Here is a 13,526-nt window from a genome sequence, read left to right as displayed (position 1 = left end):
GCTATTTAAAAATGTAAGGACATAAATTAATCAATGTCATGATACAAGACTGGGTTATTTTTCTCCTTCGATGAACACTTCCCATCTAGCATTTGGCAAGCTTTTTGTCTGGCCCTGTGGCAGTCAGGAACGAGCATCATCTTGTACTTCAAGACATGGAATTTTTCAGAGCAGAGCTGTTTTTCACATTTCAAGTGTCTGCCAAATGTATCTCTAGTTGAGGACCACTGTGTCCCAAACATGTGTCAAGGTCTAAACCCAGCTGTCAACCGCACGCTACACAGCTTCTTGCAGTGGGATGGGGGAGAGAATCAGAAGGGTAAAAGTTAGAAAACTCGTGGGTTGAGATTGAAATAGTTTAATAGATAAACAAAAGCTGTGCAAACAAGCAAAGCAAAACAAGAAATTACTTCACTACTTCACATCAGCAGGCAGGTTTTCAACCATCCCCAAGAAAGCAGAATCCTATCACGTGTAATGGTTACTTGGGAAGACAAATGCCAACACTCTAAATATTCCCAGTGTCCTTCTGCTTGCCCATCTTTATATGCTGAACATGATGTCCGACAGTATGGAATATCCCTTTGGAAAGTTTGAGTCAGCTGTCCCAGCTGTGTTCCCTCTCAGCTCGCTATGCACCCACAGCCTACTCACTGGTGAGGTGATGAGAGGAGCAGAAAAGACCTTGATTCTGTGGAATCACTGCTTAGCAATAACTAAACCATACCTGTTATCAACACTATTTTCAGCACAAATCCAAAACATAGCTTCATACCAGCTACTTTGAAGCTAATAAACTCTATTACAGACAAACCCAGCACATCATGTGAAAAAAAAGGGAAACTCGAATTTCAGGAACTACTGGTCCTGATTCTGTGAATACAACCCTTTGTATTCTGGTTTATCTTTCAGTTTATTCCTCTGTTTAGTGGGATTCTGGTACCAATTGATTCCAGTTATCTCCTGCCTTCTATTCAGTATGTTTAATCATAAATAGGTCTACAAACAACCTGACTGTTTCTTAATTTGAAGATTTCAGCAACTGATCGAGCAACTCCTCTGGCTGTTTACCAAAGTATTTAAAACACAACAGCTCCCTGCTGTTCTCTCCTGTTGCAGAGGTAAATGCTTTCTTCAAGTGAACACTCCATGTGCGCCAATGTTTATTTTAGGTGAATTAACAGCTGAACAGTTGTCAGCGATGTCTGACCATCCCAGTCTTTCAGAAATCCCTTATATAGTGAGTGAAAGTTCTATCACTGTTGGGAGGTAACTAGTACGAAGCTAATGAACAGAATCTTGGGCACCAACATCAGCTTTGAAGCCTTTAGTATGTTTCCAGGCTGTTCTGAACTCGCAGTGACCTTGATCAGAACATAGCAGGTTACCATATCAGTATCTTCTTTTCTGCAGTGCCAGATTTATGAGTGACCATGTGTCAAATTAACTGCTAAACAGCTTTGATGTCAAGGTGGTGCATCAGAGTTCTTCAGAGACAGATATCTGTTGGTATCCCTGAAAAAAAAAAAATGATGCACCTGCTCTCCCCAGTTGAACATCCAATGACTAGGATCATATGATGAAAAGTCAGATGGACACCGATCTCACAGCAGAGTCCAAGATGTTCATCATAAGATTCAAAGGTTCAGAGACCCTTGAAAGACTAGATCTCCTGGGTTTCTTGTGGGGAAGTGTGTTTTGGGGACAACTGACTTCTGTGCAATGCATTGAATAAAATAATTGATATGTTTGCAGTGCAAGTAATGCTCACAACTATCATTTAGCCAGCTGGCTGCATACTGGGTTGAGTTTTCCTATAGAATAGCCAAACTTAAGAATTAAACTGACTTTTGTGTATCACGTCCATGTGACCTTTCTGTTTATTAAATCAGAATGTAACAGAGAGACCCAGCAAAGATTTTCTTTCTTTCCTAGAATGAAGTAAAGCGAACTCCAAGTGGAGAAGAATATCCTGTTCTTTTGTGAAGCAGAAGATAATGGCAGTTTTGGTGTAAAATTTGCCAATATTTAAGCATCATTAAGCTACTAGAATTCTGCATCTGTGTGTTAGGGAATGGGAGTAATTTGTGCTGCCTGTCTGATTAGCACCTCTTGAAAGTGGAGCTGGGGTCCAATATATCGACTGCAGTTCTGCCTCTCTGTTGATCTGCAGATCATCCCTGGTTTTAGTACAACCTTTTTCTGTGTCTTGCAACTTTAAAAAAAGAGACGCCTAGATTACAATGTTTTCCAAGAAACATGTATCTTGTCCAGCTGCTAGTGAACGAAGTTGTGTAATCTATTCCACTTCAGCCTCCTCAAGATGGTAGCTCCTGAGTCCTATAAGATATTACATCCTTTTAGGCACATACAGTCTCTTGGAAGTGCTTTGAGACATTTTAACCTAAAGCCTACACTCAACTTGCAACATCTCTTCCGTCCTTCTTCACTTTTCTCATCAAACAGTGAAAAGAGTTTAGTTCATAACCATGGATTAATAGTAGGCCACTTACCCATGGTCATCTGGTTTATTCTTTGTGAACATGAAGTTATCAACTTAAATGCAGGCCAAAAAGCCAAATGTAAGGAAGAGTAAGTTTATGGTTAGGACACTGACCTAGGACAAAGGAAATCCAGAGTGAGTTTCTAACTTTGTCCCAGATCTGTGAACTTCCATATGTCTTCTGGTCAGTTTTAACACTGACTTTTCACCCTCATGATGTGAAAGCAATATCACAGTTGCGATAACTTCCTTCTCATTTCACAAGGAAGCTGTGAAGTTAATTAAGAGGGGAGAGAGGGATGTGTTAATGTAACACTATGCAGTTTAGTTTCACTTCTGTTTTCATTTTATCTTACTGCTTTTGTTCTGTTTCTCTTCAGTTCTTTCTATTTTATCTCCTACCTTGGCTATGGATCCCCTGGTTTGTGCAGCTGTCAATATGCTTACTGTGTGATTCATGGGGTTCTGCGTGGCAGATTTTTGAAGGTCTGCCAATGACACCTTTATTGACATTTTGTGACAAGGTTAGAATTTTTTATTTCATTTTAGGATTAGAAAAGTGACACTTTCATGTTAGATGTAGATCAGTTTGGAAGAGAAAATAGAGAAAATATACAAAATTGATCTTCAAATTATCCATCTTCTGTCATCTGCTCTGTAAGCTGAAGGAAAAGTCCAGTGACTTAGTTGAGTTTGACAGGCAAATGAGAATCTAACTATGTGTTTTGGACTGATGTTTTTATCAGTATATTCTTGTTTAGTTTGCTCTTGTTTCCATTATCATAGGTCACAGCCTGGAGTTTGAAATAAAATACATGATTATGGGCCACAGCTTTTATTGAGTTAGAAGAAATATTTGTAAACTTGGCAGCTGCTTGAGGAGCTGCAAGTTGAGGAAAGAAAAACAGTTAAACTTGAGTAGACTGCTTAAAAACATCACTGAGGGATTATTCCTTTGTGTGCTTTTGCTGTCTCTCTGGTAGCAGGTCACACCAAATTGTTCTGTCTCTGTATCTTTCCATGCAGATCCTTTTTTTATCTCTTTTAGGTCTCTTTATTTTCAGAGAAATTCTGCCGTTAGCTTGGTATTGCAAAAATCCTTGTATTAGTTGTTCCCACTCTGGGCAAAAATAGCGTCTAGCAATTAAGGTTATCTACTTTCTTATTTCATATTTATGTCCATTCTGCTGTCTTAGAATTTACATGGGATGTGGATACTATTTATTCACAGACCATATACATAATATGCAGGCAGTTCTGTAGGGCAGTGAGGCTCAATATAACCCAGGTGAGGTGACTTGTTAGATGTCAGCATTCTGCTTGAGAAACTGTCAGCCTCTGGCCTGGACAGGCGCACACTCTCCTGGGTGGAAAACTGGTTGGCTGGCCGGGCCCAGAGAGTGGTGGGAAATGGTGTGAAATCCAGCTGGAGGCCAGTGACAAGTGGGGTTCCCCAGGGCTCAGTGCTGGGTCCAGCCCTGTTCAATGTCTTTATCACTGACCTGGATGAAGGCATCGAATGCACCCTTAGCAAGTTTGCGGACGACACTAAGCTGGGTGGAAGTGTCGATCTGATGGAGGGTAGGGAGGCTCTGCAAAGGGATCTGAACAGGCTGGACCACTGGGCTGAGTCCAATGGCATGAGGTTTAACAAGGCCAAATGCCGGGTCCTGCACTTGGGGCACAACAACCCTATGCAGTGCTACAGACTAGGAGAAGTCTGTCTAGAAAGCTGCCTGGAGGAGAGGGACCTGGATGTGTTGGTTGACAACCGACTGAATATGAGCCAGCAGTGTGCCCAGGTGGCCAAGAAGGCCAATGGCATCTTGGCTTGTATCAGAAACGGCGTGACCAGCAGGTCCAGGGAGGTTATCCTCCCTCTGTACTCAGCACTGGTGAGACCGCTCCTTGAATCCTGTGTTCAGTTCTGGGCCCCTCACCACAAGAAGGATGTTGAGGCTCTGGAGAGAGTCCAGAGAAGAGCAACAAAGCTGGTGAAGGGGCTGGAGAACAGGCCTTATGAGGAACAGCTGAGAGAGCTGGGGTTGTTTATCCTGGAGAAGAGGAGGCTGAAGGGTGACCTCATTGCTCTCTACAACTACCTGAAAGGACGTTGTAGAGAGGAGGGTGATGGCCTCTTCTCCCAAGTGACAGGGGACAGGACAAGAGGGAATGGCCTCAAGCTCCGCCAGGGGAGGTTTAGGCTAGACATTAGGAAAAAAATCTTTACAGAAAGGGTCATTGGACACTGGAACAGGCTGCCCAGGGAGGTGGTTGATTCACCTTCCCTGCAGGTGTTTAAGGCACGGGTGGATGAGGTGCTGAGGGATATGGTTTAGTGTTTGATAGGAACGGTTGGACTCGATGATCTGGTGGGTCTCTTCCAACCTGGTTATTCTGTGATTCTGTGATGATATGCAACAAATTAAACTATACGTGCATATGATGAGTGTATAATGGAAGGTTTTAAAAAATCCACAATTTTCATGTCCATGGAGGGATCACTAAACTAGGCCTGGTGTGGTCTGGTAAATCCATGTGATGCTCACATATAAGGAAGACATCCTTGCTCAAATGTAGAAATGAGATAACTTTACTGACATACTCAAGCTAATAAAGGTACTTATCTGGGTGTGTCTGTACTTCTTCAGGTCACCTCTACATTCTTAATGGATAATACACTTGAGGTCAATGGAAGTATCTTTATTCTTCATCACCCCAGTACTCCATCCTCAGTAGCTGGGATTTGCCTGTGGACTGATTTCCTCATGATGTGACATTTCCTTCTGTCCGTTGGATCTGTACACACCATGTCAGCTCATCTTTGAGACACCCTAGCAAGGATAGAAATAGTTCTTAGGTGTTGCTTCTTTTTGGCTGTGAACGCTGGTGGATAAAATCTCTTGATAGCGAAAAGGTGGGCAAAAAGAACCCAAACAAATACTCTTTTAAGCCTGGTTTTGGAGTTTTAGAAATTAGCGTCCTTTGAATTCAGGCCTGGGCAGCACGAGGGGGTGATTTTCAGTCGTATGCAGTGAGGTAGGAGCTGGGGACAGAAGGGATTTTTCACTTTCAGGCATATACATTTTCCTGGAGAAGAAGAGGCTGAGGGAAGACCGCATTTCTACAACTACCTGGCTCAGAAAATCTTTCTAATTTGCTTGTATTTGTATCAATTCTTTGAGGAATGAAAGATGCAGTTTTCAGAGCAATTTGTCTAGTGCTACGTCCTCAGAGCTTGAGATACCCAGTAGTTTAGGAACTTCCCAAACCAATCTGCCATATTTGTTAATGTACTTCCTCACATGTACAACTAAATATGCATTCAAGTTTTTGTCTACAAAACTGTTGACCAAAGAAGCAATAAATCACCCCACCTAAACCATAAAACTTCTTCAGAAGGTGTAGGCTAAGCCTAAAGGGAAGCTGACCTGGAAACTATGCTCAATTTACCTCTTAAAAATAGTCTCTTCTGCCTTTGCTGCTTCTTCTGATTTCCCTGGAGGACCTGGTGCTTGTTACCTTCATACTCTGGTCCAGATATTTCTGCATAAAGGGGTAGCCTTCAAAGTTCAGATATCCATAAAGTAGCTGGGTGGCAGTGGATATGCATGGTATAAACAGATAGGTAGGGTTTACATGTCACTACCAGATCATCATTGTGTTGAAGCTGAGAATTCAGCCAACCTGTGGGTATAGACTTTTATTTTTATTCCTTTCAGAGGCACAACCAGGTTTGGCATTTGTACGAGTAACGCAATGGGCTTTTCTTCGCTGGGGCTTAGAGTCAGCTACTAAAGCCTACTTGTTTTCCCACTGTGGTGTCTGGATACTTTAGCCCAGCACATTCGCAGATCATATCTGCTTGGCAGCTACTTCAGTGGCCTGTGTTCTCTGCCTCTGCTATATTTTTATTATATTTACTCTTTACTTGCAATTTTACATTGAGCTTTGAAGCATCATTTAATATTTCTTCATATGGTGCCCAGCAGAATGATCCAAGCACGGAACAAATGAAGCATTTCTGTAATTCAAGTAAATAATTTCAGAATAACTACTGATAAGCAAAAAATGGCATTTGTAGAAATAGGTAGCGACCTGCACACTATATAACCTCTCTATACTGGCACTCTGTGTCAATATATGACTTCAGTGCATGCACTACCTGCGTAGTCACTCTTGCTTGGCAGTATCTTCTCACATTCTCCCCAGAGAATGACAGAGGATGTGCCAGGGGAGGATTGAATTGGATATTAGCAAAAGGTTCGTCACTCAGAGGGTGGTGGAACACTGGAACAGGCTCCTCAGGGAAGCCTAACAGGTGTGAAGCCTAAGACTATTCAAGAAATATTTGGACAATACCCTCAGACACGTGATGTGAATATTGGGGTTGTCCTATGCAGGGACAGGAGTTGGATTCGATGATCCCTTCCAACTCAGGACATTATATGATTCTACAAATCTATGTGATTGCCTGCTTCACAGCCACATGACAAGCAAAGTCCTCTGGATGCTTTAGAGCAGATTGCAGCTTGCCAAATCTAGGCTCTTCTAACAAATATTTTGCCAACAGTGAGCTGTTTATTCTCTTGCTCACTTTGGTGGAAATGTTTAATTAAAGGCCACTGGCTGTGCAGTACAGAGGATGGAACTAAACATAGATGGCTGACTTTCCATTGGATAAGAAAAGGACTGCACACCCATGAGCTCGAAAACAGAAAAGTACTCAGGAAAATCTGCTGCATTGCTTTTGAGCTCAGTTGCTGAAGCTATAACCTCCTTACCAAGAACTCTTCTTGAACAATGCTATTTCAGGCCACTGTATTTTCTTTTTATCTCAATTTTGTCATTCTCTAATTGCACCTTTGCCTAGCTTTAGAAAGTGTTTTCTAGGATAAATGCACTAGCAGAGCCTCCCAATCCACAAGTACTGGAGAGAAAGGCAAGTTCTTTTCCTAACCCAACTGACCTAATTGAAGAAGTTGAAGTGAAGGAACAGACACCTTTTGGGTGTATCATCACTTCTTAGTATCATGCTAAGCATAATGCTTAGGAATGTACCTATGGACAAATGAAAAGGTGATTGTTCTACAATGCAGTTCTTGAAGGTGGTTAGTTTTTAAAAAAATAAATAAATAAAGTTAGCTGCATCCTCAGTGGAGAGCAACTGGCTGTGAGATAAGGATGCAAACTTTCGGTTGCTTTCCCATGCCCTGCATTAATGTTTTTCTGCTTCCTGCTCTCTTCTGCCACTTACCTCTGTTGGTTATGTAGTTTTCTTTGTGAACATGAGCATTTTGATGTAGGCAACACAATCTCTTCCTGTGCTTTTATTAAGGTTCAAACATTTGTTGAACCTACCCTTAGCCTGACAGTTTTTTTCTGCTCAAGGGGTTTACAAAGCAGCTAGGGCCAATGGGGAGTCAGTGGAAGAGGCAGAAGTAGGAGCCCTCTCCATTCTGTAGCCTGGTGGGGTTCAGTGGCGGTTCCCCAGGGGACATCAAACCTGTCTTTAGAGCCTAGACTGCCTCTATGCAGTTTTCTTCTTGATAAAAAACTGCTAAAGCTGTTGGATACTTGAAGATTTCTATTGCAAGCAGGCAAAACTCTCTAGCTTTATTTCCGGTAAAATATCAGCTTAGTGCCGAGCTATCTGATATGTGGCATGCATTGCTTCACTTTATGCAGCAGGAGAGGGATGATGGCACTAGAAACAGTTGAAGAAAAGGTCTTTACTGAGCTCTTTGAAGTGCTGGACTTTGGTGGATCACATATTCCCTGGGCATGGTGGATCCCTAAAGCCCTTCTTCCCTTCTTGGAGACTGTGGTCTGTGGGCTGCAGTTCAGGCTCACCAGCTGTCTCTGGCATGTGTGGTTACCAAGTGGGAGAGGGCCTACAGCACTTTCCTGCAAATGTCCATGCAGCCTTTTGACTGTGAGAGTCAACAAATCCGCTCCAGGCTCTGCATATTTGTAGGCAGCTACTCGAGATCTGTTAAAAGTCAAAAGGACAAAATCACACTGATTTAGTTAGTAAATAAAAAATGCAAAAGGGAAAGACTTTTTCTTTTCCTGACTTAGGAGTCAAGTTACCATTTGTGTCTGGGAAGAGAAGTAACCTTATTGTTAGAAGTTTTCAATGCCAAATTGGATAAAATCTGAACAACTTGGTCTGAATTCATTGTTGATGCTGCTTTGAGTGGGAGGTTGGACTTGAAACGTGATGAGGTCTTGTCCAGCATGAACAGCTCTGTGAGCACTGTTATTGACTGATACTAGGATTAATTTGGCCATGCCAAGGAGTTGCTACTTCATGGAGGGGGTAAGAGGAGGAGGTGAATAGAGGGGGAAGAAAGAAAAGAAGCTAATTGACGGTATTCCATTACTTTGCATAGAAACAACATAAATCATTCTCCTACCTGTGCTGCACACTTTCCAATGGAACAGCAGTTCCTTCAAATTATATTGATCTCTTAGAACAAATGATTTCCTTAAAAATCACGTTTGCTATTTGATGGGTTTTCTATCTCATTAGGGAGCCATTCAAATGCAGCAGATCTGATTTTTCCCACTAGCTACATTGAAAATTCTAAACAGTGTTTCATGAAGGTTCAGTTAGCAAGGAATACGATTATAAAAGTATCTAGTAACTATGATTTGCATATACAGTGCGAATACTTTCTTGATACCTTCTACTATTATCCTTTAAGTGCCAAAAATAACTATAAATAAACAGGGCCGGATTTTGTCATGCTGTCTGACATTGACAGGAACCTTGCCCTAGGAGTACATCCGTCTAGGTCTGCTGGACTACTCATGCAGAAAAAAAATAACCCAAGTAAGACCGAAAGTGGCAGAATTTCTTCTGATTTTATCTAAATATGTAGGTAATCTATACGCATATAAAGGCAACTTATATGCATCAACTGCTTAACCACTTTTATGCATTTTAATAGGATTCTTCTATGTTACTATCCTTTTACAAAAGCAGATGTGTAAAAAGCTCAGTCACTTAGCTCTGCTTTGTGGCATGTCATTTTCTGATAGGTTTAGTGGCTTTACATTGCACATACAGATGTCCACTGTTTCATGTAGCAGAGGCACTGGTAACAGCCCATTGAAAGACTCATTCCAGCTTCTCTGGTAAAATCCAGCAATGCTGCAACTCGGGTGCCATCAGTTAGAGCATGAACATACAGGCCAGATGCAGGCAGGCTGCTGGATCACCACCAAGTACCCCACAACAGTGGACATATTCTTGCTCTATTCACAGAGTTCTGGCTGAAGCCTGCTCTGATTCTTTGGTGGAGTTAGCTGTTGACTATGAAAAGTACCTGTTGATAAGGTCTAAATGAAGTGGCTTCTAAGGTCATTTTGTCCTAATGTGAGCAGGTAAAGGGGAAAAAACTTCCACATTTAGGTTTTTCCCAAAAATTCCATGTTATTGGAAATTCGGCATGACAGTAGGTTGGTCATGCCGAATTTCAAGTCCTTGTGCTTTGAAATGTCACAACAGGTGAGTTTCTAAGTGAAAAGCTTATATGCTTCAAATACTTTTATTTACAAGGATAGGTCTCTACTCTTTCTCTTGGAAAAAGAACTAATTTGGGATGGTATTTACAAAAAGGAGAGGAGGGAAGGAAAGGCTAAAGGAAGACATTTGAATGGAAAATTGAAAGTGAACTTTTTCAAATGCCGGCAAAGTACAGGTGATTGAGAAAAACATTGTTACCAGTGAAGTGGAGAATGATACCAACAACTGATACCTCTGCTGTCAGAAGTACACATACCACAGAATAGTATGGCATTTCATATGAGCGTTTCTTTTGTTGCAGGGTGAAGAAGGTTCTCCTGGCTTTCCTGGACTGAAAGGGGATAAAGGAGAAAAAGTAAGTCCAAGCCTTTATTAATTATACTGTGAAAAGTTTTAGAGTTTATAAATATTGTGGAAGGCTAATGAAAATACATCCTCATCTAAGTATTTTTTTTCACTTCTGTGCTTTCTTGTTTTCTGTTAGCAAGGTGCTAAGAACAGATTATGCTGTTGTACTATTTTTCAGCCAAGTGCTTCTTAAAATCTTTAAACCTATTGACTATGCTCTGCCACATTTGACAAATGTGGAGATTTCAAGGGCATGAGCTTTGTCTAAACTCTATAAAACTCTGAAACACAATAGAAGAGTGAAACAGATTAGCAGCTCAGTGCTAATGCCTCCACATACCAAATCACCCCTGTTTCTACAATAAGAAGCAAGTAAGGCCAAAGATTATCATGTCCTTCCTTGCACTGAACGTAGGTAACTGTTGCACTGAGGTGGTCTTCAGCTGCTTACTGTGAGAGCCTCTCAAAAACAACAACAACAATAGATTATCCTGCACTTGAGCTTGCTCTGTCAATTAGTGTTTACTTTTGACACATTTGTCAGAAATGCCTTAAGCGTAATTTGCAGGAGGGGTTTCAGCACTTTAGACTTTTTTTACCTCTTGTAGAATAGCAAATGTTCCGGACTGCAAGGCAAGATCTACCTCCAACACAACAAATTAGCTCAGTTTAATCAGAGCCCAGAGTGGCAGTTTGTAGTGTCTGTATGTTTCTTGTTTTAGGTTTTTGTTTGTTTGTTTGGGTTTTTTTGTTTTTATTTTTTTTTTCGCAATGCACTTAAAAAGAAACTGCTACAGTGCCTAGAAGTAAAAACACTGAGACAGTTCCTCACAATGTACATTGGCACATTGGCTTGCCTTTTCTGTTTATTCTCTTTCCATTCTCCATTTGTTTTTTAAATTGCCAGCTGCATGCAGCAAACCTGCCTTTTCCCCATGTTTGCTGCAATGCCTGTTAGCTGTGGTGTTGCAAACCTCTATGTATTTAGTTCCATTCGTCTTGGTGCATAGCAAGATTTAAAAAGTGGTGCCTGGTTTTCTGTTTCTTGTTTTCTATGCCTTTGCGTGTTCACAGCTCTGAGACTTGCTTCCCTGTGGCTAGGACAGCTCCTGAGGGCTGCTTGAGCTTTTCAAGGCTTCTTCTCTGTTTGCTTTTAGGCTCATTACTTATTTGCATTATAGCTGTGCCTAGATGCTCCTGAGCTTTGAGACAGAAGCTCTACAAGCAGGGAATAAAAAAAATTAAATAATAGTTTTAAGAATAAATTAGTATTTAGTGACCAAAAAAAACCCCAGTATTTTTGGACAATGGAATGGTGGACAAAGAGGCTAAGGGGAGATGATATTAAGATGAACTCAATGGTTACATGTTTAATTAGCTGTAGAGCTTTTATATTAATTTATTCTTATATGAGTTAAGTGGCTAAGAGTGCCTAGTTCCTCATTAACAGCTCATCAGTTGGCCATAGTGTGTTAATGTCAGCAGCAGCTCCTTCAGAGACAGTAAATAAGAAATGTTCGCATTGAAATTTTTCTCCTCATTCCTTATTCCTGCTTTGGTAAATTTTTCATGTCCTTATACTTGCAATGGGTGTTGATACTGTGCTTATGATAGTTCTGCTGTTGTTTCAGGGCTCCCTGGGCTCACCTGGCCCCCCTGGAAAGGATGGAGCAAAAGGAGAAGCTGTAAGCCTTTTTGTTCCTCCCACATAATCCTTGCTTTTCAGTGCAAAGCAGAGAGTGGAAATCAATCTATATTGAGTGGAATATGTCTTGGGGATTTGTGTGGCCGTTTTAGGAGCAGCAGGAACAAATGGCAGGAGGTTAATAGGCCCAGCACTCTCCTTGGCACATTTACAGCGATGGCAGGTGTCATATGGATTAGCCATCCTGAGAGACTCCAGGGACAGCTCTGTTACCATTCATTAAGATGGGAAAAGGGGCAGTTGTGTCATCCTGTGGTCTGGGACCTGCTGCTGCAGCTCTGTTGGTTAATAACTGCCACAGCAGAGCCTGGACATTTAAGTTTGACCAAGAGTCATCAGCTAGTGTCAAGGGATACAGGGGAGCATCTTGTGCTTTCATAATGGACAGATGTGAGAGACAAAGGTACCTTGGTCATGGAAGTAAGAACCTGAACTCCTCTTGTGCTAGAAGGCAAGAACAAAGGAAGAGATTCAAAACTAGCTCAAAGAATGACAAAGTATACCAAATATTGCCTTTAAGAGATCTAAAATTGAGGCATAAAACCAAAAATGCATTTTCCACAATCTTAAATAAGTGTGTTTTAGAGCTTTCCCTCCTTTCCTCTGCTTGATCACCGTCCCTTTCAATTATTTTCAACCCAATGGTGGACCTTTATGATCTCATTCACTGTCCCTTTGTGGCAGTCATTTGATGGTGACTGGAGCAACCTGGGGAAAGGAATGTTAAGAAGGTCAAACACACACAAAATTAGTGCTATGCAGCATAAAAGTTTTTTTGGTTTGGTTTTTTTTTCCCTGTTACTTACATCCTTGTGCCACACTTGTCCCACTTCAGAAAAACAGTGATGATTTTCCAATGTTTCCACTGGTTTTTTTTTTATTTCATTAGGAAAAAAATTTTCACAGAAAATTCATTGGGCATTGGAACAGGCTACCCAGGGAGGTGGTTGATTCACCTTCCCTGGAGGTGTTTAAGGCACACGTGGACAAGGTGCTAAGGGGCATGGTTTAGTGTTTGATAGGAATGGTTGGACTCGATGATCCGGTGGGTCTCTTCCAACCTGGTTATTCTATGATTCTATGATTCTATGATTCTATGAATATAGCTTCCAGAACTGATGCAACTTCATCACATCACACATGGCATAGTCTGGGACTGGACATTGGCATACTTGGACTTGCAGAATTCCTATAGAAAGTGTTTACCGCACCCAAAGTAAATGATCTTACCTAGATCAAATGCATTGTGTTATCTCCAGGCAATCCATGATTGTAGACTGTAGTTGGCGCAAGCTATTCACAATCTAGGAAACCCAGTTCTTGCTACTTAGGAGGCTGTGTTTGAAGAACAAGTGAATAGCTGCTTCAGGTTTTGGTTTGTGCCTTTCAGTTTTCATTTTTGCAAAGAAAGCACACTACAAGCTTTTAGATATCTG

At 41.3% G+C, this 13,526-nt stretch overlaps 1 protein-coding gene across 1 annotated transcript in view; it reads left to right on the top strand.

Moving 5' to 3' along the window:
• The window catches only part of COL22A1 (collagen type XXII alpha 1 chain), a 234,289-nt gene that overhangs the window by 116,681 nt on the left and 104,082 nt on the right, over nucleotides 1-13,526 (top strand). Inside the window, exons 13-14 of the mRNA XM_069854706.1 lie at nucleotides 10,339-10,392; nucleotides 12,017-12,070. Of these exons, the coding sequence (XP_069710807.1) occupies nucleotides 10,339-10,392; nucleotides 12,017-12,070 (108 nt within the window). The remainder of the gene's footprint in view (nucleotides 1-10,338; nucleotides 10,393-12,016; nucleotides 12,071-13,526) is intronic.

The sequence above is a fragment of the Phaenicophaeus curvirostris genome, chromosome 3, assembly GCF_032191515.1.
Source record: "Phaenicophaeus curvirostris isolate KB17595 chromosome 3, BPBGC_Pcur_1.0, whole genome shotgun sequence".
In the NCBI taxonomy this organism is placed as follows: Eukaryota; Metazoa; Chordata; class Aves; order Cuculiformes; family Cuculidae; genus Phaenicophaeus; species Phaenicophaeus curvirostris.
Note: the sequence above shows the minus strand (reverse complement) of the source record. Positions and strands in the feature narration are given on the sequence as shown.